Here is a 25,250-nt window from a genome sequence, read left to right on the forward strand (position 1 = left end):
TTGGAGGAATGACAACTGTTGTAGGGATGAGATTCTGCCTTTACACCAATCACCAATTTCATTTCACTGCTCAGAAGGCAGTGGAGGCCAATTCTCTGAATGCATTCAAGAGAGAGCTGGATAGAGCTCTTAAGGATAGCGGAGTCAGGGGGTATGGGGAGAAGGCAGGAACGGGGTACTGATTGAGAATGATCCTGTTTATCATTGGGGTAGTATCAATAGACAATAGGTGCAGGAGGAGGCCATTTGGCCCTTCGAGCCAGCACCGCCATTCAATGTGATCATGGCTGATCTAGTTTCTATTAGCTCAAAATGGGCATCCATAAAGTAGGATAAGATCTGAGACAAGCGTAAATTACCCCACCTTAAGGATGCCCATTTTAAGCTAGCAGAAACTACCCTATTTAGAATGGTGGTAGTAGTACATAACACAATAAGTAATGGGTTGCAGGGAAGTGGCATGAACAAGATGTAGATCAATGATATAGATGCCCACCACATATGAAAAAGGTAAATCTGAAACGTTTGCAGGTGTGGCACTTCAGTTAGAAGATACTATTTATTCTTTTTTGTATTCAAATGTATTGACTCATATTTGTTCTACATCATATTCCATTCGCCATATTCCTGCCTAGTCACAGCTTAAAGCTTCGTGAAGCCTCTTTTCATTCTATCTCATTCAAGCCAGCCTCCTCCAGAGGATCTCTCAAAACCAAGCCCAGTCTTTAGCCAATTTGATTCACTTCACTGTTAATATCAAGAAACAAATGAGAGCATCAGATAGTCAAAGGCAATATGACGCTACAACATCATGGCTCTGATGCTGAAGAGCTGGAAGTGTAGAGATGAATTGGCTGATCTAGTACAGAAACAACACTGGGTTTAATGCTGGAACACAGCCTAAGAAAACTAGGCAGGATTGTGAGCAATGAGGATAATGAAAAGAGGCTTCACGAGGTTTTAAGCTAAGTGGCTGGGCAGGAATATGGCGAATGGAATATGATGTAGAACAAATATGAGGCGATCCACAAAAAAGTACACAAAAGAAAAAAATGGTAGCTTTTAAATGGCAACAGACTGGAAAGTGTTAACATTCATTGGGAATTAAGTGGGCTTATACATAAGTCATAGAGTCACACAACGTAGAAACAGGCCCTTCAGCCCAACTTGCCCATGCCCCCAAAGATGCCTCATCTACACATATTCCTCCACTCCCTGCATTTTCATGTATCCACCTAAACGCTTCTTAAAATACCAAAATTGTATCTACATTCACCACCACCACCCCTGACAGTGCATTCCCAGCACCCAACACTCTCTGTGTAAAAGACTTTCCCTGCATATCTCCTTTAATCTTCATTTCTGCAATATTTGACATTTGCATCCTGGGGAAAAGATTTTAATTGTCTACCCTATCTGAGCCTCTCATAATTTTATAAACCTATTAGGTCTCCCCTCAGCCTCCAGATAAAACAATCCACATTTGTCCAACCTCTCCTTATACCCTCCAAAGGGGTAGGCCATTTAGAACTGAGATGAGGAAAAACTTTTTCAGTCAGAGAGTTGTGAATCTGTGGAATTCTCTGCCTCAGAAGGCAGTGGAGGCCAGTTCGTTGGATGCTTTCAAGAGAGAGCTGGATAGAGCTCTTAGGGATAGCGGAGTGAGGGGGTATGGGGAGAAGGCAGGAACGGGGTACTGATTGAGAGTGATCAGCCATGATCGCATTGAATGGCGGTGCTGGCTCGAAGGGCTGAATGGCCTACTCCTGCACCTATTGTCTATTGTCTATTGCACTCCTAGATCCCTCTGCTCTACAACACTTCCCAGAGGCCTACCATTCACTGTGTACTCTTCTGTATTCTCGCCAAAGCTTCCACATCTCCCTGTAATGGGATGACCAGTCAGAATTTGGATTGAGATAAAGTGAAATCTTTTGACATAGAATTAAAAAATGTGTTGGTACATTAATCAGAATAACATTTAATAGAGCAGAAAATCTGCCACTCCAGTTCCATCCAAATCCCAACATGTCGGATTATCATAGTTTTATTATATTAAGGGAATTAAAGAATATGAGAATAGTATAGGGAAATGGCGATGAAATAGATCAGCCATGAACTTGATCAGTGGCTGAGCAAGTTCAAGTAGCTGGGTGGCATATTCTTGCACTGACTCGATTTCTTACATTATTATGTTCTTCGCACACTTTGTGGGAAAAGACTGAGTTGCAAAATTAAGTAAGGAGTTCAGTAAAAATGTAAAAATTAATTCCTCAAGAAATGCGAGTTAAAAAATGTTTCGCCATAAATTTGAAAGGCAAAATACCCCCGCAATGTCGCGTATCCACGTTCTCCAGAGATGCTGCCTGACCCCGAGATACTCCAGCACTTTGTGTCATTTTTTGTAAACCAGCAGCAGCTGCTGTTCCTCGTGTCTCCATGTCACCATCATTACCAAAATCACTTAATTGGGTGAAATGTAGATTAAGATGCTTTAAGTCAGAAAAATGTCGAAATACAAATCTTTCAATTTTTTTTTACCTCAGACCCGCAGAGTTTATAATGTCAGATCGGGATTTTAATCAATGTTTTCTTTTTTTTCTCCATGTTCTTGGGTGCATTGATGTGGAACCCCCTGTACCCTGGCCCTGACCCTGACTGGCGGATACATCACCCTGGGCCAGGCAGTTGGTGGACATCACACACCCGGAGCAAACACTTCCTGGTCCACGTCGGAAGTGATTCTGGGGGTGAAGATGGCGGCCGTGGCTAAGGCGAAGAAGAAAGTTGTCAACCAGCAGGAGCTGCGGCGGTTAATGAGGGAGAAACAGCGTGCGGCCGCGGGTGGAAGGAGGATCGAGTCCCCACTTGCTAAATATCCTTTTGGGGGAAGGACCGAAGCGTCGCCTGGTCCCCATGTTCCCCAGAGATGCCACCTGACCCGCCGAGTTACTGCAGCACTTTGTGTCCCAACATCTGCAGTTCCTTGTTTCTACTGTTGCCGGCCTTCATTTTTAACGTTATAAATAAACAACCCAAACGACTGCGCCTGCAGTGAAAGCTGTGGAGCCGGTGCAACGATTCGTTTTAAACTGTAAATAATACGCTTCTCAGATATGGGTCAAAGTTTATGGCGCGTCTCACTCCCTTTGGCGATTTATTCAAAACGGTCGCAGAATCCCACAAATTGGCGACACAAGGAACTGCAGATGGGGGAATCTATAAAAAAGGATCCTGACCAGAAACGTCGCCTGTCCATCGCCTGACCCGCAGAGTTCCTCCAGCACTTTGTGTGTTTGCCCATGAAAAGGTTGTGGTTATGCATATTTTATAAAAAATATCCCCATGTTATGACTTTAAATGTGCCTGCAAAACATTTAAGATCATGACATGAGGATAATGTTTAGTTTGATAGAATTGCCGTTTGTACCTAGAGAAACTGAAATGGTTCAGGGGGCGGTTGTCCAGTTGACCTAGAGTAGATAACTTCATTTGTAACATCTGTGGGAAATTGGCCTGGACGCTATGATGATGATGATGATGATGATGTCTGATGAGTTTCTGGTGTTAAACATGTATCTAATGATATTCCTATTCTGGCAGCTCTTATTTCTATCCTAACCAGCAAAATTCACTGTGTTTGGTTGCAAGTCTTTGCACTCCTTTGTGGCGTTTTCCATTATTGAATGGGACACTTCTGGTGTTCATGACTTGACTGAGCAGCTTCAAATTTGTCTGGATGCTGCGTAAATACCTGGCTAAATTGACAGATTATGCTAAAACAGTGTTTTGTCCACTGCTTTCAGTTGACATTATTCAGTGGATGCATACTTGGCAATAATCTATTACTGGAGATGTTGCAGTGACTGGCTAAGAAAGGTGGGCCAGGAATTTTGGGAGTGGAAGCAAAGATTTTATAAAGAGTTGGTCTTCAGAGACACGACATCTTAATTAGACCCCTCTCATGAATAATATTTTCACAGCTCCAGCTTTCTGAGGTTATGACTAGGATCTATAAAACTGTGGATAGACATTTGTCCATGTTGTCATGCCAGGATTGCTCTCTTCCTCTAGCTTGTCACATTCCCTATAAAGTTTGCGACAGTTGCTACATCAGATCTCTGCCACATCTTACAATTTGCTTCGGTCATGTAGAGAAACCATCTACCTTAATTTCAATGAAGAGCAGATGGTTTATCCAACTGGGATTTGCCAGTTTTGTGCGACTCCATCATTGACTACATTCCTGTGTTTGTTAGAGCTCCAATTAATCCCCAGAAGATTTCTCAACAGAAACTTTATTTCTGCATGTACAAGTGATTTTTGGATCATCTGTAGATTTTTGCTAATGGAAAATTTCAGGAAGCACGTGTGGTTCTTACTGGATCAGACTGAACTGCTAGTCATTTTAACTGGCTTGGGGCAGAAAATATTTTGGAGATTTACAATTGGAGGTGTTGGAGGCTCTAAATGCAATAAGCTGGATAAATCCCCAGGTTCTGACTAGGTGAAACCTCACATGATATGGAAAGCAATGGAGGAGATTGAGGCCCCAGGAATTTTTTTTAGTCATTCAGCTTGGAAACAGGCCCTTCAGTCCAACTTGCCCATGTGACCAACAAGCTCTACCCACAATGTTTTGGAGGCATTTAGACAGGCAGATGAACAAGGATTGGAGAGATATAGACCATATGCAGGCAGATGTGCAATTTAAATGGGCATGTCGGTATATACAGACTGTGGGCTGAAAGGCCTGTACTGCTTTTTATTCCTGAGAAATAGGAATCACCTTCAACTTCCCTGACTCCGGATACCACGTTGCAAAGCTACCACAACAAGAGGCATGCAAGTCAAATAATTCTTATGGAAAATATCATTGGTGTTCACATAGTCTATGAGAGCTCTACAGTACATACCCAGCAGGTGCAAATACTTTATTATGAGCTGTATTCTATAAAGCTAGCTGTCCAAAGCTTGTACCAGTGAAAGAGCAATGTGCAGGTCCAAGGCCTGACAGGCATGAGGCATAGGATGAAAAAAGGAGTCCCAGCAGAGCACCATCTTTCTGCAGATGTGGGGGAAGGAGGGGGGGGGTCTTCTTCTTGTGTACGGCTTGCACAGCCTAAAGTTGTAGGTCAAGGCTAGACATCCAGGCCAGGGCAGCATCAGTTGCTGGATGGATTGCCTTGATGCCACCAGGGAAAAGCCTCAGTGAGCAGTCATTCACGATGTGTGGGATGGGCTGGTCTGGATATCCGCAGTTGCAAGCAGGGCTGTCTGTCATCCCCCACTTGTGCAGGTGATGGGCTGCTCTTGCATGGAGGGTGCGGATCCTGTTCAGGGTTAGCCATTGCTTGCGATGAAGGTCAAATCCCGATGGTTTCACTATGGGGTCTGTGATGACCTCTCCGTTGTTGGTGTTGGCATTTTTCTAGGCTCTGCACCACTCAGTCTTGGGGTCAAAGTCTTCCAGGGATTTGGCTGAAGACCAGAAGGGTTTGCGGGACTTCAGGCACATGTTGGGCAGATTGTTCAAGTCAGCATGGATGGGAAGGTCAGGGTTAGCCTCAATGGTGCACCAATCTTTCAACAACCTCTCCCTTCTGCGTATGCTGGGAGGGGCGATGTGAGACAGGACAGGGAGCCACTGCAAAGGTGTTGACTTAAGTGTCCCTGTGATGACCCGCATTGCAGAGTTAAGGACAATATCAACTTGTTTGTTGTGGCAACTATTAGCCCAAGCTGTTGAGCAAAACTCGGCTGTTGAGTAGACTAGGGCTAAGCTTGCGGTACGGAGGGTGTGTGCATTGGATCCCCAGCTGTTGCCTGATGATGTTGTCCCTTGCTTTCAGTTTATCATCCAATCTCTTCAGGTGTTCACGATAGGTGGGGTGCGGTCCACGGTGACTCCGAGGTTCTTGGGGAATTCCTCATTCTTCACTGGCTTACCACAAAAGGACACTCGGAGCTTTGTATTGGCGAGCCGATTGCTGAAGTGAAAGGCAGTGACAGATGGGTTGGGGCGAAGTCGCCAGAAGGCGAAGTCCTCCATCCCCTTCAAGACTTGGGTTAGCACTCTGCGGATATCCTCAAGGACAGCTCCCTGGTAGGCAAGGACAAGGTCATCTGCATACACAAACTTCCTGGACGAGGTAGTTGGCATGTCACTCACATAGATGCAGAAGACTAGGGAAGCTACTCTAGAGAAGGGGGGGGGGGGGTGGGGTAGCAGACAGGAAATCAGTGTCCCCCTTTCTTGCAGTTTATCTGACTCTCACATCAGCTCTCAAGATTAATCTTTCCTCTCTAGGACTGCGAAGAGGAACTCGTGATTTCAGCATGTGCTTGCGAGTCCTGAGATTCTGCTTGTATCAGTAGGATGAGTCAGTAGATCTGAATGGTCCAGGCAGCTTTTAAGCAGAAGGACTGGTTCAGTGTTTCTTTTCCTTTACTCCTTAAACCTTTGGTATATTTTCACACAACCTGTTATTTTGTTATATGCATAAACATACTTCCAATTTGCTTTACCTTAACCAATTTGAACATATAACAGTTTAGGTCATCTAAGCTGTGTGGTTTGCAGTATTCCAATAAAAAATGAATTGCTGTGGCAGACACACATTCTGGGGAAACAACATAAAGAGGTAAGAATATAGTCATTTTACATAAATTCAACAAAATATGACATCAACTAAGTTAGTTTTGCATTGGCAATTTTGCCAATGTGGAGGCACTGGAAAAGTTGCAGAAGCAGTTTAGCGGAATGATGCCTGGATTAGAGGCTATTAGGTACAGGGAGAAATTGGACAGATTTGAATTGTTTTCTCTGGAACACAGGAGGTGAGGGGAAACCTGACAGAAGTATATCAAATTATTGGGTTGCAAAATACAGCATGGAAACATGCCCTTTGGCCCACCGATCCATGCTGACCATCATTCACCTGTTCACACTTGTTCTACATTATTCCACTTTCTCATCCACTCACTGCACACAAGGTGTAATTTTATAAGCCTAATTAACCTACAAATGTGCGCATCTTTGGGATATGGGAGGAAACCAGAGCACCAAGAGGAAATCCACGGGGTCATACACAGAATATGCAAACTCCACATGGACAGCACCTGAGGTCGGGATTGAACCTGGGCCCCTGGCGCTGTGAGGCAACAATTCTACTAGCTGTTCCACTGGGCCACCTTCTGAGATGGGTGGCACAGCTGGTAGAGCTGCTGGGGTGAACAGTCAGAATTTTTTTTCCTGGATGGCAATATCAAATACTAGAGGGCATAGCTTTAAGGTGAGAATTCACAGTTTAAAGGAGATGTGCAGGTCGTTTTTTTACGCTTTGGGTGAATAGTGCCTGAAACTCACTGTTGGAGGTGGGGGCAGATACGACAGTGGCAATTAAGAGGCTTTTGGACCAGCACGTAGATATGCAGTGAATGGGAGGATGTGGATTATGTGCAGGCAGATAGGAGTTGGCCTTGGCTTCATGTTCAGCACAGACGTTGTGTGCCGAAGGGCTTGTTCATGTACCGAAGGGCTTGTTCATGTGCTGTTCTGTTCTATATTTTGTTTTTTCAACATCTTAAGTGTCTGGGTTATGGGGAGCAATGATGCTGAAACTGGTTAGGAATTCACCTTTGGAGAGCGGGTCACTGTCGGCTGAGGCTTGCACAATGCAGTGCTGAATTACTTGGTTGCAGGTGAAAGCTCTAATGACCATGTCATAGTCACAGCACACAGAAACAGGGCCTTCAACCCAACACAACATCGCCACCCAACATGCCCCATCTAAGCTAGTCCCATTTTCCTGCATTTGATCCCTTTCCCATCCATCTACCTGTCCAAGTGTCTTTTACATGTTGTTCTTGTGCCTACCTCAACTACTTCCTCCAGCAGTCTGTTCTATATATCCACCAACCTCTTGAAACAATGTCCCCTTCAATTCCAACTTCTACATATGTACCATAGAAAGCATTTTATCGGGATGCATCACAGCTTGGTTTGGGAACAGCTCTATCCAAGACCGCAAGAAATTGCAGCAAATTGTGGACACAGCCCAGATCATCACACAAACCAATCTCCCTTCCATTGATTACATTTATAACTTGCGCTGCCTCGGCAAGGTCAGCAGCATAATCATAATCAGAGTGGCACCCTGGCCACTCCCTCTTCTCCCCTCTCCTATCGGGCAAAAGGTAGAGAAGTGTGAAAACGCACACCTCCAGATTCAAGGACAGTTTCTTCCCAGCTGTTATCAGGCAACTAAATCATCCTACCACAACTAGAGAGCAGTCCTGAACTACTATCTACCTCATTGGTGACCCTTGGACTATCTTTGATCAAACTTTACTGGCTTTACTTTGCACTAAATGTTTTTCCCTTATCGTATCTACATACTAAATGGCTTGATTGTAATCATGTATTGACTTTATGCTGACTGGTTAGCATGCAGCAAAAGCTTTCCACCTGACAATAAACTAAACAAAACTATTAAATCTCTCCCTTCTTTCCTTAAACTCATGCAGTCTAAGTATTGATTCCCCAACCCTGGAAAAACTCTGTGCATTCACCTATCGATTCCTCTCATGATTTCATGTGCCTCTGTAAGATTGTTCTTAACCTCCTCTGCTCCAAGGAATAAAGTCCTAGCCTGTCCAACCTCTCCTTTGGCTGGGAGAGGATCCAGCCTGCCCCCTGTGTGCAGTTCCAGCAAACCTCAAGCACATCCTGGTCGGTTGTAAGACCAGCCTAACACAAGGCAGATACACCTGGCGACACAACCAGGTGCTGAGGTGTTTGGCAGCTGAACTCGAGTGCAAGAGAGTTTCCACCAACGCCATGCCTATCAATGCCCAGATAACATTCCCACAAATACCATCCTTCATCCGGGAAGGAGAGAAACGGAGGACTAACCCCTCGCCTCTCAACTCATGCCCAATGAACGCAGCCAGGGACTGGGAAATGTGTGTTGACCTAGGCCAGAGGCTTTCCTTCCCAGCTGAAATCGCAGCTACCAACCTGCGACCAGACCTCGTCCTCTGGTCCAACTCCTGTCAGCGTGTTTTCACCATTGAGCTGACGGTCCCCTGGGAGGAGGCTGTGGACGAGGCATATGAAAGGAAAAGGCTGAGATATTCCAACCTTGCTGTAGAGGCAGAGGAGCGAGGTTGGAGTGTAAGGGTGCGTCCAGTGGAGGTGGAGTGCAGGGGCTTTGTAGCCAGTTCCACCGCAAGGCTCCTGAGGGAAGTAGGAGTCAGAGGGCGGGCCCAAAGGAGGGCAATCAAAGAACTTGCCAATGCCGCCGAACGGAGCAGTCACAGGCTGTGGCTGAAAAGAAGAGATGCTGTCTGGGCTGCCACGTGACCATCTAGAGGCTAACCATAAGACACACACCCAGGTCTGATCACCCTGCTGTGGGCCTGCCTCGACTGAGGGAGTCGTGATAAAAGGCCGAAACACCCAGTGACGTTGAGGTACACAACTGAAGATGTGTCTGAATGGTAGCACCTAGTGATCAACCCCAAGATCAACACCAGTCAATTCTAGTGCAAACCCTAGGTATTGTAACATCCAGTCCTACTAATCAATATTTCTGAGGTCCTGGTGAAATCTTTGGACATCTTCTCTGCACTCTTTCCAGCTTAATGGCATCCACAATGGAACACAATATTCCGAGTGCAACCTCACCGAAATCTTGTACAATTGTAATATAATATTAAACTAATTCCATAATTACCATCACTGAGGAAAAAGATAATTTTCAAGCCTCCTTCCCTACTTAGTTTAACTGTCTACCACCAATCATGATTAGTAGAACTGCACAACTTTGACCTTATCCATCAGGTTAGAATTGCTAATTCCGTCCATGTTTCATACACTTCAATTTCCTGTACCAGGAAATATCTAACAGAAATGATGTATTGGAAAATGTTGTTAAAAGTATGCTTTCAGGGCAAGTTATTTCTTTATTATTGGAGCACGATAATCATGTAATTTCTTGCAGAACCTGGAGAAACGACGAAATACAAATCAAATGACTGGAGCATCAACAATTAACACACCAGCAGTTCCTCTAGTAAAGAGAAAAGGTACAGATACAGAAACCAAAGCTGCAAAAAAAGTCAAAGGTAAAACACCTTTTAAATATTATAAGAATTAAGAAGAAATGAATATATTCTATTTAAATCAAACTTTGGCATTGAAATTCTGTTTGGCAACACCCCAATGGAATTTTGGCAGAAATCCAGTGAAGAAAGGCAGTCATTTAGCGGGCTGAAACTTGTTCTGTGCCTCCATGCACGTGATACGCACATGTGAAAGCTGCCAGGCAGGTACAATTACATCAGTAGGATTGTAATATCACTCAAACACAACCATGGCTTTAAACAGAGGGCTGAAACATACTTTAGAATTATGTAGAGGAAACCCAAAGTTACCAGATTTGATAAACAGCAATAAAAGTTTCCAAAGGTGATGGAAAGACTGGAGGTAAAACCAGGTGCTGGGAGCTCTCTTATACCTACGTTAAGGAGGCAATTAAACACACAACAGACAATAGGTGCAGGAGTAGGCCATTCGGCCCTTCGAGCCAGCACCACCATTCAATGTGATCATGGCTGATCATTCACAATCAGTACCACGTTCCGGCCTTCTCCCCATAAGCTTTAAGAGATTCATCGCTATCTTTAAGAGCTCTATCTAGCTCTCTCTTGAAAGCATCCAGAGAATTGGCCTCCACTGCCTTCTGAGGCAGAGAATTTCACAGATTTACAACTCTGACTGAAAAATGTTTTCCTCATCTCCGTTCTAAATGGCTTACCCCTTATTCTTAAACTGTAGCCACTGGTTCTGGTTTCCTGCCTCTAATGTGTCCAATCCCTTAATAATCTTATATGTTTCAATAAGATCCCCTCTCATCCTTCTAAATTCCAGTGTATACAGGCCTAGTTGCTCCAGTCTTTCAACATACGACAGTCCCGCCATTCCGGGAATTAACCTAGTGAACCTACGCTGCACCCCCTCAATAGCAAGAATATCCTTCCTCAAATTTGGAGACCAAAACTGCACACAGTACTCCAGGTGCGGCTTCACTAGGGCCCTGTACAACTGCAGAAGGACCTATACTCAACTTCTCTTGTTATGAAGGCCAAGATTCCATTGGCTTTCTTCACTGCCTGCTATACCTGCATGCTTCCTTTCAGTGACTGATGCACAAGGACACCCAGATCTCATTGTATGTTCCCTTTTCCTAACTTGACACCATTCAGATAATAATCTGCCTTCCTATTCTTACCACCAAAGTGGATAACCTCACACATCCACATTAAACTGCATCTGCCATGCATCCGCCCACTCACACAACCTGTCCAAGTCACCCTGCAACCTAAGCATCTTCCTCACAGTTCACACTGCCACCCAGCTTTGTCATCTGCAAATTTGCTAATGTTACTTTTAATCCCTTCATCCAAGACATTAATGTATATTGTAAATAGCTGCGGTCCTAGCACCGAGCCTTGCTGTACCCCACTCTTCACTGCGTGCCATTCTGAAAGGGACCCATTTATCCCCATCTTTGTTTTCTGTCTGCCAACCAATTTTCTATCCATGTCAGTACCCTACCCCCAATACCATGTGCTCTAATTTTGCCCACTAATCTCCTATGTGGGACTTTGTCGAAGGCTTTCTGAAAGTCAAAGTACACTACATCCACCGGCTCTCCCCTATCCATTTTCCTAGTTACATCCTCAAAAAATCCCAGAAGATTAGTCAAGCATGATTTCCCCTTCGTAAATCCATGCTGACACCTGAGCAATTACAAATGCCTGTGAAGCCGTGTGGCCCAAACATTATGGTGCCCTGAAATGGGGGGACTATGTATAAACACAGCTGTAATTTCTACATGGTGAAACCAAAATGTATAAAAATGGGCTTTAATAAACTCTGACACTGTGCACTTTAACCACATGTGACTTTTTTCCATTACAAATCTCAAATTGTGGAGTACAGAGGCAAATAAATAAATGATGGGTCTTTGTCCCAAATATTATGGAGGGCACTGTAAACAAATCACCAACATCACCAAAATGTAATTAATTTTTCTTGCCGTGGCAGCTAACACTCCTTTGAAACTAACTATATACTTCATCTTTTGCAGCATCTTGCGATTCCAGAACATCTACAAGTACTGGGTGAGTACATTTTCAGAAAAGTTAACTGTTTAATCTTTTGTGAAATGTTAGATTTTAAAATTATTCCTACTTAGGAGAAAAAAGCTTTATAATCAACTTATTCAATTGATGTGCCAGATGCATTAAGTATCGCGGACACAATTGTGCCAAGCACCACATTAATAAAGCAGATCAGACCAAAGACACAGTCTTATATTGAAATATTTCCTCCAATTAAATTTGTAGTTCTACAGCATACAACCCATTTGATCACTCATTTTCCCCCCTTTCGATTATGGAGTAGTAAACTATTCCATGCTTTGAAACCATACATGGATGAAATCAAGGCACAAAGTGCTGGAGTAACTCAACAGACTTGGTAGCATCTCTGGAGAACATGGATGGGTGCTGCTTTAGGTCTGAAAAAGGGTCCCAACCTGAAACATCTCCTATCCTTGTGTAAGGAGGAACTGGAGATGCTGGTTAAACTGAAGAAAGACACAAAAAGCTGGAATAACTCAGTGCGTCAGGCAGCATCTGGAGAAAAGGAATAGGTGATGTTTTGGGTTGACACCCTTCTTCAGACTGAGAGTCGGAACAGGGGAATGATAGATATAGACCGTACTTAAGCCAAATGAATGGAAGATTTGCAGAAAGCAACTATAATCAAGGAAATGTGGAGCCCACAATGGTCCATTGTTGGCTGTGGGGTAGGTGATAAGTTATACAGACAGTGGAACTCAACAGGACGACAGTAAAACTAGCACGGTGACTAGGGTGGGGGAGAGACGGAGAGAGTGCGGATGCAAGGGATACTTGAAGTTAGAGAAATCAGTACTCATCCCGCTGGGTTGTAAGCTGGCCAAGAGAAATATGTTTCTCCAATTTACAGTTGGGACTGTCGGAGTCACTGGACAGAGTCGAGGGAGGCGGTGTAGGGACAGGTGTTGCATCTCCTGCGGTTGTTACCTGGGAAGGGTTGGTTTGAATGGTTTACTAAGTTACTTTGATACGTTCTTAATATTGCTATACTTTGGGTGAAGTCAATTTCCAGTGTAACATACCATTTTCGGAGTTGTATAAAGGAATTGCCCTTCTAAATTATTTCATTAGGTCACCAAAAATGTACCTAATTCTCTGAACCTTTCAGCACTTGGTATTTATTCCAAATTTCCATCATTACAGTATGCTATTCTGCCAATTATTTTTTATCATTTATACTTAAATATATATTAAATACTAGGCAGAAAGAACCATAGTTGTTCTTAGTAGTTTAAACTGAAGGGTTGGTGCCCAATTTGAATTTAACACCTAATTTATAACCATCAATCCTCGCAGGTTACCAGCTGATTTCATCGATCCAATTAATGAGACATCTGTGCAACATTCCAGCCAAAGCTTGGTAACCGGCAGTGATGATGACATGGAGGAAAAGGCTGAGAACAATGCTGATCCTGCACCACCTATGGGAGTGGCAGTTGTACAGAAAAATGCTGCTCTTCCAGCACCAGTGCAGAACCAAACTGAAAATATCCTTCCTGCAGGTATGGATTTGAGTGACAGGCTTTCATTAAACATCATTATTGGCACTAATACCTTTTAAAAGTTTTTTTTATCAACTTTGCAGGAAAACAAATGGCAACATTTTGTTTAATATAAAAAAAGTCCCACATAGTAACAGGCCCCATGGCCCACAATATCTGTGCCAAATTAAACTAAACTCCTCTTTATGCCTGTGATCCATATCCCTCCAGTTCCTGCATATCCACGTGCCTATCTAAAACCCTCTCAAGCACAAACTATTATATCTGCTTCCAGAACCCCACTAACAGTGCATTCCAGGCATCCACCACTGTAAACAAAAAAACTTGCCCCATACATCTCCTTTAATGTTTGATCTTAAAGCTGTGCCCTCTGATCGTTGACATTTCTACCATGGGGAAAAAAGGTTCTGACTGTCTACCCCATCTAAGCCTCTCATAATTTTATATACTATTATAGGATGTCCCATCAGCCGCCGATGCTCCAGAGAAAGCAATACAATTTTGTCTAATGTCTGCTTATAGTTAATACTCTCTATATACTAGTGTTGCCAAGATCCTTCTACACATCGATGCTGTTAGCGGTCATAGAGCCATAGCTGGAAACAGGCCCTTTGGCTCAACTTGCCCATGTTGACCAACATGCCCCATCTAGTCCAACCTGCCTGCATTTGGCCCATATCCTGCTAAACCTATCCTATTCATGTACCTGTCAAATGTATTTTAAATGTTGTGTTCTTACCTGACTCAATTACCTCTTCTGGCAGCTCACTCCATATACTCACCACCCTCTGTGGAAAAAGATGCCCCTCAGGTCCTTCTTAAATCCCCCCCCCCCCTTCCTTCCTTCCCACCCCCCCCCCCCCCCCCCCATCCAACTTAAGCCTATGTCCTCTGGTTCTTGATTCCCCTACTAAGGGTAAAGGACTATGTGCATTTACTTTATATAAGAAAATAACTGCAGATGCTGGTACTAATCGAAGGTATTTATTCACAAAATGCTGGAGTAACTCAGCAGGTCAGGCAGCATCTCAGGAGAGAAGGAATGGGTGACGTTTCGGGTCGAGACCCTTCTTCAGACTGATGTCAGGGGGGCGGGACAAAGGAAGGATATAGGTGGAGACAGGAAGATAGAGGGACATTTACCCTGGAGCGCAGGAGGTTGAGGGGTGACCTTATGGAGCTAGACAAAATCATGAAAAGAGTTCAAAGAAACCTGGGGGCTAATTTCTTCCAGCAGAGAGTGGTATGCATGGAACGAGCTGCCAGTTGAAGTAGTTGAGGCAGTTACAATGGCAATGTTTAAAAGACATTTAGACAGGTATATGGATAGGAGAGGTTTGGAGGGATGTGGGTTGGGCACAGATAATTGGGACTGTTCGGTTAGACAACTTGGTCGGTGGGGACGAGTTGGGCTGAAGGATCTGTTTCCATACTACATAGTTCTCTCAGAATTTTATATATTTCTATCAGGCCTCCTCTCAACATCTGGCATTCCTGAGAAAACATTCTATGTCTGTCCAACCACTCCTATAGCTAATATCCTCTAATCCAGGCATCATTCTTGTAAACCTCTTTTGCACTGTCTCCTAAGCCTCCACCTCTGTTCATTTATGGTGAGCAGATCTGCATACAGTATTACAAATGCAGGCTAACCAAAGTCCTATAAAGCTGCATCATGACTTCCTAACTCATACTTTCAATGCCCTGACCAGTGAAGGCAAATGTACCATAGGCATGCTTTACATTATTACTTGTGATGCCATTTTCAGGGAGCTATAGACTTTGGACCTGAAGATTCATAGCTTTTTGCTTCAGATTCCAGTATTTGCAGTCTTTTGTGGCTGCATGAACTCTACCGCTGCGCCACCATGCCGCCTGTTCCTGCCCCCTCATCCTGCCCCCTCTCTCTGTACTTCTTTCCCATCCACTTCATTATCTTATCACCTGGACATTCTATATTAGGACACTGCCCCACTGTTTTTATCTGCCCACCCGACCTTCTATTTGGTCCCAAACTCCACCTTCCTTCCCCATCAGCTTCCATCATTTCAGCCCCTGGTGACCTCTGCCAACTATGTCCCAGCCTCTGTTGCTATCTCTACCCCTCTTTCTCTTCCCCCCCTCTGTCTTGTTTCGCTACCCCGCCTTGTTTCACCTCGATCCACCTATTGTATGCCAGCTCACTTCATAATACTAGCTATCCACTCTTTCAGTCCAGAGGAAGGGTCTCGACCTAAAATGCCATTTGTCCATTTCCCTCCACATATCCTGCCTGACCCATTGAGTTCCTCCAGCAGTTTGCTCTTTTACCTCAATAATATCTATGTACTGATTTGTATGATTGCCAATTTTGTACCAAATGTAAATCTATTAACTGGGTTATTAGTAATTTAACCTCCACCTGGATTATGGCTTTTAAGTATGTAAAATATATCCCTTGCAAGTGAAACCCAAGTTTTGTTGTGCTATATCACTCAGGAGATTCAGTTAAGTAATTCCAGTGATCGTGCCTTCCATTGTGAATGCAAGTAAAAGATCTGTGTAGTTAAAGGAATCAGAACATTTGTTGATCCTGGGAATTATTCTGGTTCAAAAACCAATAAATCCTAATGACATAATCTCTCTCACTGAGCAAGTCACAGCTTGTCTTGGAATAATAGCACGGAACATTTTTAGTGTTGGGTTGCTTTTTTTGTGTAACAAATCATTTATTCTCACTGAAATGTGAAATAACATTCTGGTTGGTAAGTTTGCAGATGATACTAAAATGGGTGGTATTGCAGATAGAAAAGATGGTTGTCAACAATTGCAGCAGGGTCTTGATCGGTTGGGCAGGTGGGATGAGGAATGGTTGATGGAATTTAATACAGAGAAGTGCGAGGTGTTATATTTTGGGAAGTCAAAGCAGGGCATGGTCAACAGTGAATGGCAGGGCTCTGGGGAGTGTTGTCGAGCAGAGGGATCTAGGAATGCAAGTATATAGTTCCTTGAAGGTGGCGTCACAAATAGAAGGGGGGTCAAGAAGGCATTCGGCACATTGGCCTTCATCAGTCTTGAGTATGGAATTTGGGAGATCATGTTACAGTTGTACAAGATATTGAGGAGGCCACATTTAGCGTATTGTTTTCAGTTTTGGTCACTCGGTTATAGAAAATATGTTGTTAAGCTGGAACGGGCGCAGTAAAGATTTATGAGGGTGTTGCCAGGACTCAAGGGCCTGAGCTAAAGGGAGAGGTTGAGCAGGCTAAGACTTTATTTCTTGGAGCGCGGGAGGACAAGGGGTGATGTAATGGTGTACAAGATCATAGAAACATAGAAACTAGGTGCAGGAGTAGGCCATTTGGCCCTTCGAGCCAGCACCTCCATTCAATATGATCATGAATCATATCATCCGAAATCAGTGCCCCGTTTCTGCTTTCTCCCCATATCCCTTGATTCCATTAGCCCGAAGAGCTATATCTAACTCTCTCTTGAACACATCATGAGAGGAATAGATAGGGTAAATGCGTAGAGTCTTTTACCCAGGGTGTGGGGAATCGAGAACCAGAGCACATAGGTTTAAGGTGAGGGGAAAAGATTTAATAAGAACCTGAGATTTCCATCAAAAGGTGGTAGGTATATGGAACGAGCTGGTGGAGGACGTAATTGAGGCAGGTTAAGAGACAACATTTTAGAAACATTTAGACGGGTATACGGATAGTATAGGTTTCGAGGGATATGGGTCAAACGCAGGCAGGTGGGACTAGTGTGGGTGGGGCATATTGGACAGCATGAACAAGATCGGTCGAAGCGCCTGTTTCCAAGCTGTATGACTCTATGATTCTAATAACTTAAACCTTTTCTAGCCAGCTCTCTTATACATATCTTGTTTCCATGAACAAATGTAAGGCAGACAACAATATGAATATAGTTTATTGTTGTCTCTGAATAACTTTGTATTGGTGGCTTAGTTCTTTTCATTCTGGTGCTTGTAGATACCATTGAAGAAGATCCACGTCTCTGTTTACACTTCCATTCTTAGAATAGATTTGCATTCCAAGTGCTGCTGAATATGTGGAAAGACTCTCATATTAACTAACCGATAAGATGTTAACACGAGTTAAATATTCAGGAACTATTGCTATAAAATTATTTCTTTTCTGGAGTGTGAAACTACAAGCAGTTGTGAAAGTGTCGTCAGTACTTACACTGCTCATTTCAGTAATGATTAGCTGGTACAAACCTGACCTGCTTATAGTGAGCTTTTCTCAAACTCTAGACTTGATAAATGGGGTATTTTCCATAAATTATTCCCTGAGTGGCGTCCAGTCTTTCTCCAGGTTGTTTTCTGCATGATCGGTGAAGGGAAGAATGCTGAATGCATTTGCTGAAGATAGAATGTTAACATTGGTTAATGGACCACTTCTGGTTTGACTAAGGAAGTATTAGCATCATGATAGACACAAAATGCTGGAGTAAGTCAGCAAAACAGACAGCATTTCTAGAGAGAAGAAATGGGTGACGATTTGGGTCGAGACCCTTCCTCAGACAGAGTCAGGGGAGAGGGAGACATATGGAAGGGTAAGGTGTGAAAACACAGATCAAAGGGGACGATGACCAAGGAAATGTAGATTGGTACATTGTTAGCTACGATGAAGGTGACAACGAGGCATATAATCAGTAATATTTAATCAGTTGGACAGTGGAACTAGTTGGAGAACTAGGATGGGGAGGGACGGAGAGGGAGGGAAAGCAAGGGTTACTTGAAATTAGAGATATCAAAAATCATACCGCTGGGTTGTAAGCTGCTTAAGCGAAATATATGGTGTATTTTCCTCCAATTTGTGTTGGGCCTCGCTCTGACAGTGGGGGAAGCCCAGGACAAAGGACAGTGTAGGAATGGGAGGGAGAGTTAGTGTTTAGCAACTGGGAGATTGGGTAGGCCTAGGCAGACTGAGCGGTGGTGTTCAGCGAAACAATCGCCAAGCCTGTGCTTAGTCTCGCTGATATGTACACCAATCAGCCAAAACATTATGACCACCTACCTAATATGCTGTTGGTCCTCCATGTGCTGCCAAAACAGTGCCGACCTGCCGAGGCATAGACTCTACAAGACCCCTGAAGGTGTCCTATGGTATCTGGCACCAAAACATTTGCAGCAAGTCCTGTAAGTTGCGAGGTGGAGCCACCGTGGATTGGACTTGTCAATCCAGCACATTCCACAGATGCTTAATTGGATTGAGATCTGGAGAATTTGGGGGCTAGGGCAACACCGTGAACACTTCATCGTGTTCCTCAAGCCATTCCCATACAATGTGTACAGTGTGGCAAGGTGTATTATCCTGCTGAAAGAAGCCACTGCCATCAGGGAATACCATTGCCATGAAGGGGTGTACCTGGTCTGCAACGATGTTTAGGTAGGTGACACGTGTCAAATTGATGTCCACATGAATGGCTGGACCCAGGGTTTCCCAGCAGAACATTGCCCAGAGCATCACACTCCCTCCACCGGCTTGTCATCTTCCCACAGTCAGTTCGGACGAGACGGGATAGCCTTCTTTGCCCTCATGCATCGATGAGCCTTGGGCGCCCAACACCCTGTCACCGGTTTGTGGTTTGTCCCTCCTCGGACCACTGTCGGTAGGTACTCATCGCTGCTGACCAGGAGCACCCAACAAACTTTGCCGTTCCAGAGATGCTCTGACCCAGTCATCTGGCCCTTGTCAAAGTCGCTCTGGACTTTACGCCTGCCCATTACTCCTGCATCCAACACATCAACCTCAAGAACTGATTGTTCACTTGCTGCCTAATATATCTCCCCACCCCTTGACAGATGCCATCGTAACAAGATAATCAATGTTATTCACTTCACCAGTCAGTGGTCATAATGTTTTGGCTCATTGGTGTCTATATATATATATCTTGACACCTAGACTCCTATATATCGGTGAGACTTGTTGATTGTTTCGCTGAACACCTCCGCGCAGTCCGCTTAGGCCTACCCGATATCCCGGTTGCAAAACATTTTAACTCCCCCTTCCCTTCCCATATCTCTGATTCCCTCTCCCCTGACTCTCAATCTAAAGAAGGGTCTCAACCTATTCCTTCTCTCCAGAAATGCTGCTTGTGTCTATCTTCAGTGTAAACCACCATCTGCTGTTCCTTCCTACACATTTTTTACATTTATTATCTCTTCTGGGCAGACCCAGTGATTTCTTCCTTGATGAAATCTATCAAACCTGAACTCCCTTGGATCTTCGTTATAGCATGGTATGGAGAATAGTGCGTTTTTATCCAAGCTCCCTGTTTATACTATCCCACATTGTGCATTTGTTATAAGACAAAAAGTCATTGCTCAGTTGGTGAGACATGGAGAACTGGTGGGTAAGTAGTAGTTGGGTTGTACATCCCGATTCCTTCGTTTCAATTATTGAGTCAATATCCTTTGGGAACTTGGTGGTTGGCTAACTGCAGAAGGCCATCTTGTACCTGAGACAACTTATTTCAAATATAAATGCCACATCTGTTCCCTGTGCTCTTTTGGAGAAATATTTCTAAAATCAAATGGCTTGAGTATTTAAACTTCCTTCATGAATACTTGTGCCGCATTCCCCCTTATCTTACTGTCTGTTTCAGGATCTTTAATTTGATTGCTGGTGCCCTCGGTATCTTCCCAGTAACCCTTCCTCAGACTATCACTACCAGTGTTAGTTAAGTTTCTATTTTATGGTTCATATGACTTCATATGGGTTCAATGTTTCCACCTAGCTATCCCCTTTATGTCTACTGGGGGACATGTTTTTGCCTACTCCGATCACACTGTGGTCCCAACCATCGAGGCTGAAGATCGCCCTTTCTGGGTCGATTTTAGCTATTTGCCTGATCTCTCTCCTTTTGTGATACACAATTGTAATCCTGGACTCTGTTGTTCCCACTACGGTTTTTCTTCCTCTGGGGCAGACTTGTGAATGTCCAACTTATTGATTACTCTACATATGGAAGTAAGAGTCCTGTCTCCTGTCTGTTCCGATTATCTATCTATAGCATCTACCTCCATACTTTTGTGCTACTACTACTACTGTATATTCTCTCTCATTATCACGGTAGAAGTAGAAGGAGTTTAGTCAAATATGGAAGCCCCAGAACTGGAGAGGAGGTCAGGGTTTGATTGAATTTTGCAAATGCCTATGTTTGTGCTTGCCACCACTGTTTCTCCCTCAAATGTTTGCCCCCACCACCACATCCATACGATTGTGTGTAGTTTGGCCAATTCGGAATAATTTTTTACAAAATTCCTATTGTAGTTAAATAATCCTAGTGCCTGCCTTACACCTTTTCACTGTTATCAGTTGAGGCAAGTTCAGAGTTTCCCCCCACTGGTACTGTTGCTGGTTCCACTTTCAGGTGGAACCTGAAGACTACAAACATTTTCTAACGCCTCCTAATGCAATGTTCATAAAATCTCTCCTATCTCTTCTTATTTACTTCTTTACACAGATAAGACAAAAACAAAACTGCATGCCGGCATTTCTCTTCCTTCAGAACCTTCAGAAATGACTGAATAAACAGTTGATTTCCACAGTGAAAGCTTCTAACACATAGTCCAATGAATAGGGGCCCATTTGCACAACTTCTTAAAGAGACACTGCCTTAAGACACAAGGAACGCTGCAAGTTTATTATACATTTATTCAAGAAGCAGAATCATTCAGTCATATGCAATTCCATCTTTAGTTTAGTTTAGTGTAGAGATACAGCAAGGTAAGAGGCCCTTTGGCCCACCGAGTCTGTGCCGACCAGCAATCTTCGCATATTAATACTATCACTACTAGGGACAATTTACAATTATACCAAGCCAATTAACGTGCAAACCTATATGTCTTTGGAGTGTGGTAGGAAACCGGAGATCCCAGAGAAGACCCACGCAGGTCACAGGGAGAATACAAACTCCCTATAGATAAGTGCCCAGAGTCAGGATCGAACCTGAGTCTCTAGCGCTATAAGGCAGCAACTCTACCACTGTGCCATTCCTATCTGGAGCATAGGATGAATTCAACATTCTCCCAATACAGATTTAACAAATAAGTAACAGCCTGTGCATTCACTCACCATGCATTTTTACTTCCTTTCGTGTAAATCAATAGTAATTTACAAGTTGCTACATCTCATATTATTTGTTAAAATTTACAGACTAATCACACACTTTAAACACAATATAATTTTCACTCCCAAATCCAAAGCAAAAACAAAATCACATTCACTTCAAAAATTTTTTTTAAGTTCTCAAGGCCTTAATACACAAGAATGCTAGGAGAGATATTGATTATGCAAAGATAAAAATGTAAAAACATCCCCACTTCAACCTAAAACTCAAGCAGCTTTCAATTCTTGATAGCATTAAAAATTGAGACATCCAGGTCCCTTTCTTTGTTGTTGTTGGAATGACCTACATTCCTTAGCAAAGTGACTTGGTTTCCCACTATTAAAACACATACTTTGGTTTATTTTCCTTCTATGTTCCTTCATTTCTCCTGCTGACACCTAAGCCTCTTCGTTCTTAAATGTATTTTTTTCCCAAGCTCTCATTACTCACCTGAACATTCAATGCTTCTCCCTGGTTATTGTTATTGTTCTCTGAATCAGACACAACTTCAACCATCTCTTGAATAGCCAGGTTAATGTGAGAGATGGCTGTTCTCAACCACCTCCTAAGATTATCCCCATTCAGCAGGACCTCCTGCACTGGTCCATAAACTGCACTGCAATATATCCACAGTCTCTTAAAGTGAGTTTCTGGATATTCTTCCAGTCTATGCTGCCATTTTGTTAGGGACAGCTCCCTGGCTCCCAATTCTCAGGAGATCCACCTTTAATTCATCAAAGTAATTATTCTGCAAATTGTGCTGGGGGCTTAACTTTTCCTTAAATTTAGCCTGAAGCTTACCAAAACTAAACTGTTTTTCACTTCTAAACTTCTGCATTCAATGTTGTCTCTGTCCACTGCCAGGGAAGTAGGCGACACGGCCACCATCATTTCCCCCAGACAGTTCCTAATGTTTCTTGTCCTCTCTGCGTTTTACTGCTGCTATTTTCTTTTACTTCCTCTGGTTGGTTCTTTGCCATGGCTATGAATATTATTAATCCTTTTTCATGCTTATTTTCCTTTGTCCCTGCCTCCAGGCCTTTTTCTCAACGAGGGGTGTTTAGTTTAGATATACAGCATGGGAACAGGCCCTTCGGCCCACCGAGTCCAGGCCAACCATCGATCACCTATACTAGTTCTATGTTATCCCACTTTCTTAACCACTCCGTACACATTTGGGACAATTTTACAGAGACCAATTAACCTACAAACCCACATGTCTTTGGGATATGTGAAGAAACGGAGGAAACCCATACAGTTGCAGGGAGAATGTGCAAACACCACACAGCACGAGGTCAGGTCTCTGGCACTGCAAGGTAGCAATTATATGATGCCCTAAACTCAAAACTTATCCTTTCTTCATCATTATTTGTTTTCTTTATTATGGTCCACTATTGTTTGTGCTATGGATCCCTCGGGTCCCAATTTAATATCAGCGGTTTCTGATCGATAGTCATCATCGTTACATCACGTGCCCTACTGATATATTGTATTATTTTATACCACCTCCAGGTTTCTATTCAACATAAGCTGCCCTTTTGTCCTGTTTCTATGCGTCAGTACTTTGACATCTTACCTCTCCATGTCAGTATGTAGACATCTTACCTTTCCCACCGATCTTGCAAAACAAGGTTACCACACATTATTTTCCATCTGATTTGTTCATTTAGTACCATAACTTACTTGCCTGACAACAATATGGGCTCTACTCTAACTATGGCTGGTGACATTTTCATTCCTGTGCTCCCATTTGCTCTGCAATAAAGTGGCTCCTCTTGTAATGATTTTTTTTGCACTCGCCATGGTTAGAAGAGGCAGTAATCATATATGGGGAGTTTCTAGATTACAAGGCATAATTAAACATCCCCTAAATTGATTTGTGCTCCAACTAATTGTGCATTGCAATCTAACCACTTCCCAAATCTGATTGCTGCTTCTAACGTGACCCTTAAATTACCTTCACTTTGTTGGCCTACAGTATTTGCTCATTTTATTTTCCAGTTTGTAAGGCTCTTAACCATATTACAAACTTGCCTAATTTACAGAAAATGCTACATCTGTAGCCATGGACACAAACACTAGCATTATTATGAAGATAGACACAAAATGCTGGAGTAACTCAACAGGTCAGGCAGCATCTCTGGAGAGAAGGAATGGGTGACGTTTCAGGACAAGACCCTTATTCAGACTGAGCAGTCTGAAGAAGGATCTTGATCTGAAACGTCACCCATTCCTTCTTTCCAGAGATGCTGACTGTCCCGCTGATTTACTCAGGAAATTTGTGTCCATCTTTGGTGTAAACCAGCATCTGCAGTTCCTTCCTGCACCTGTCATTATGAATAGGGTATCATGTTTCTATTGACTCAATCTTTTTCATAACACTAGAACTTTTAGATCATCTCATAATTGCTGTGCATTTGATTGACTGATCTGTGTGCCAGTTCTTTAAATGGGATTGTATTTGCAAATGTGGTTGGTTTCCAGCTTTGAGGGATAAACAATAATGGTTGTCTCCAATGAGCAAATACTGCTGCGATATCACAAATTCCGTGTTGTTTGCATTCTGCAATTGCTGGAATTGTCATTTTGGGTCTAGCAATTTCTGCAAAATCAGAAGTTGAAAGAGCATGTTATCTGTTGCTCTCCTGGAGTCTCGCAGTGAACAGAATTGGCACCTATTTGTCTTACAAGCAAAAATTAAGATATTCAAATATAAATTATGTGTATTGCAACTGTAGTTAAATCTGGGGTTATAAGCTTTCAGTGATGAAAGGTTGAGTTGGGGGTGTTTGACTTGCAGTTACCGAAAAATTGAAGAACGTGTTATAACATAGTTTAAACTTTAATTTAAACTTTAATTAGGAATCCTGATTCATCTGAAAATGTGGTAGGAAAGGCAATGGGGATCATTTGTGAAGGGATGTAATTTTTGATCAGACCTAAGATTACTCCACAGTGGTGCAGTGGAAGAGTTGCTGCCTTGCAGTACCAGAGACTGGAGTTTGATCCCGACTCTGGGTGCTGTCTGTACAGAGTTTGTATGTTCTCCCTGTGACCACATGGGTTTTCTCCATTTTCCTCCCACATTCCAAAGACGTGCAGGTTTGTCAGTTAATTGGGTTCTGTAAATTATCCTTGGTGTTTAGGATAGAACTAGTGTGAATAGGGGATTGCTGGTCTGCGTGGACTTGGTGGATGAAGAGCCTGTTTCCACGCTGTATTTCCAAGCTAAACTAAATCAATGTTTCATACTTACAAATGTGAGAATGAAGGTAATTATAACACTGGACACTATGCCCACAAATAGTTAACCAACCCAAATTACCTACAGAGGATGACAATCACTAACACCATCACTGATCTCACCAATTCCGGCGCTCTGCCCGCTAATGCCTCCAACCTTATCGTTCCCCA

At 43.2% G+C, this 25,250-nt stretch overlaps 1 protein-coding gene across 1 annotated transcript in view; it reads left to right on the forward strand.

The window, feature by feature from the left end:
* Positions 1 to 2,742: 2,742 nt before the first annotated feature.
* Positions 2,743 to 25,250, forward strand: part of znf830 (zinc finger protein 830) — a 48,069-nt gene continuing 25,561 nt past the window's right edge. The window contains exons 1-5 of the mRNA XM_078428060.1: positions 2,743 to 2,875; positions 6,545 to 6,644; positions 10,008 to 10,131; positions 12,159 to 12,192; positions 13,510 to 13,715. Coding sequence (XP_078284186.1) covers positions 2,757 to 2,875; positions 6,545 to 6,644; positions 10,008 to 10,131; positions 12,159 to 12,192; positions 13,510 to 13,715 — 583 coding nt within the window. The 5' untranslated portion in view covers positions 2,743 to 2,756. The remainder of the gene's footprint in view (positions 2,876 to 6,544; positions 6,645 to 10,007; positions 10,132 to 12,158; positions 12,193 to 13,509; positions 13,716 to 25,250) is intronic.

Source organism: Rhinoraja longicauda, chromosome 2 (genome assembly GCF_053455715.1).
Source record: "Rhinoraja longicauda isolate Sanriku21f chromosome 2, sRhiLon1.1, whole genome shotgun sequence".
NCBI classification, from domain to species: Eukaryota; Metazoa; Chordata; class Chondrichthyes; order Rajiformes; family Arhynchobatidae; genus Rhinoraja; species Rhinoraja longicauda.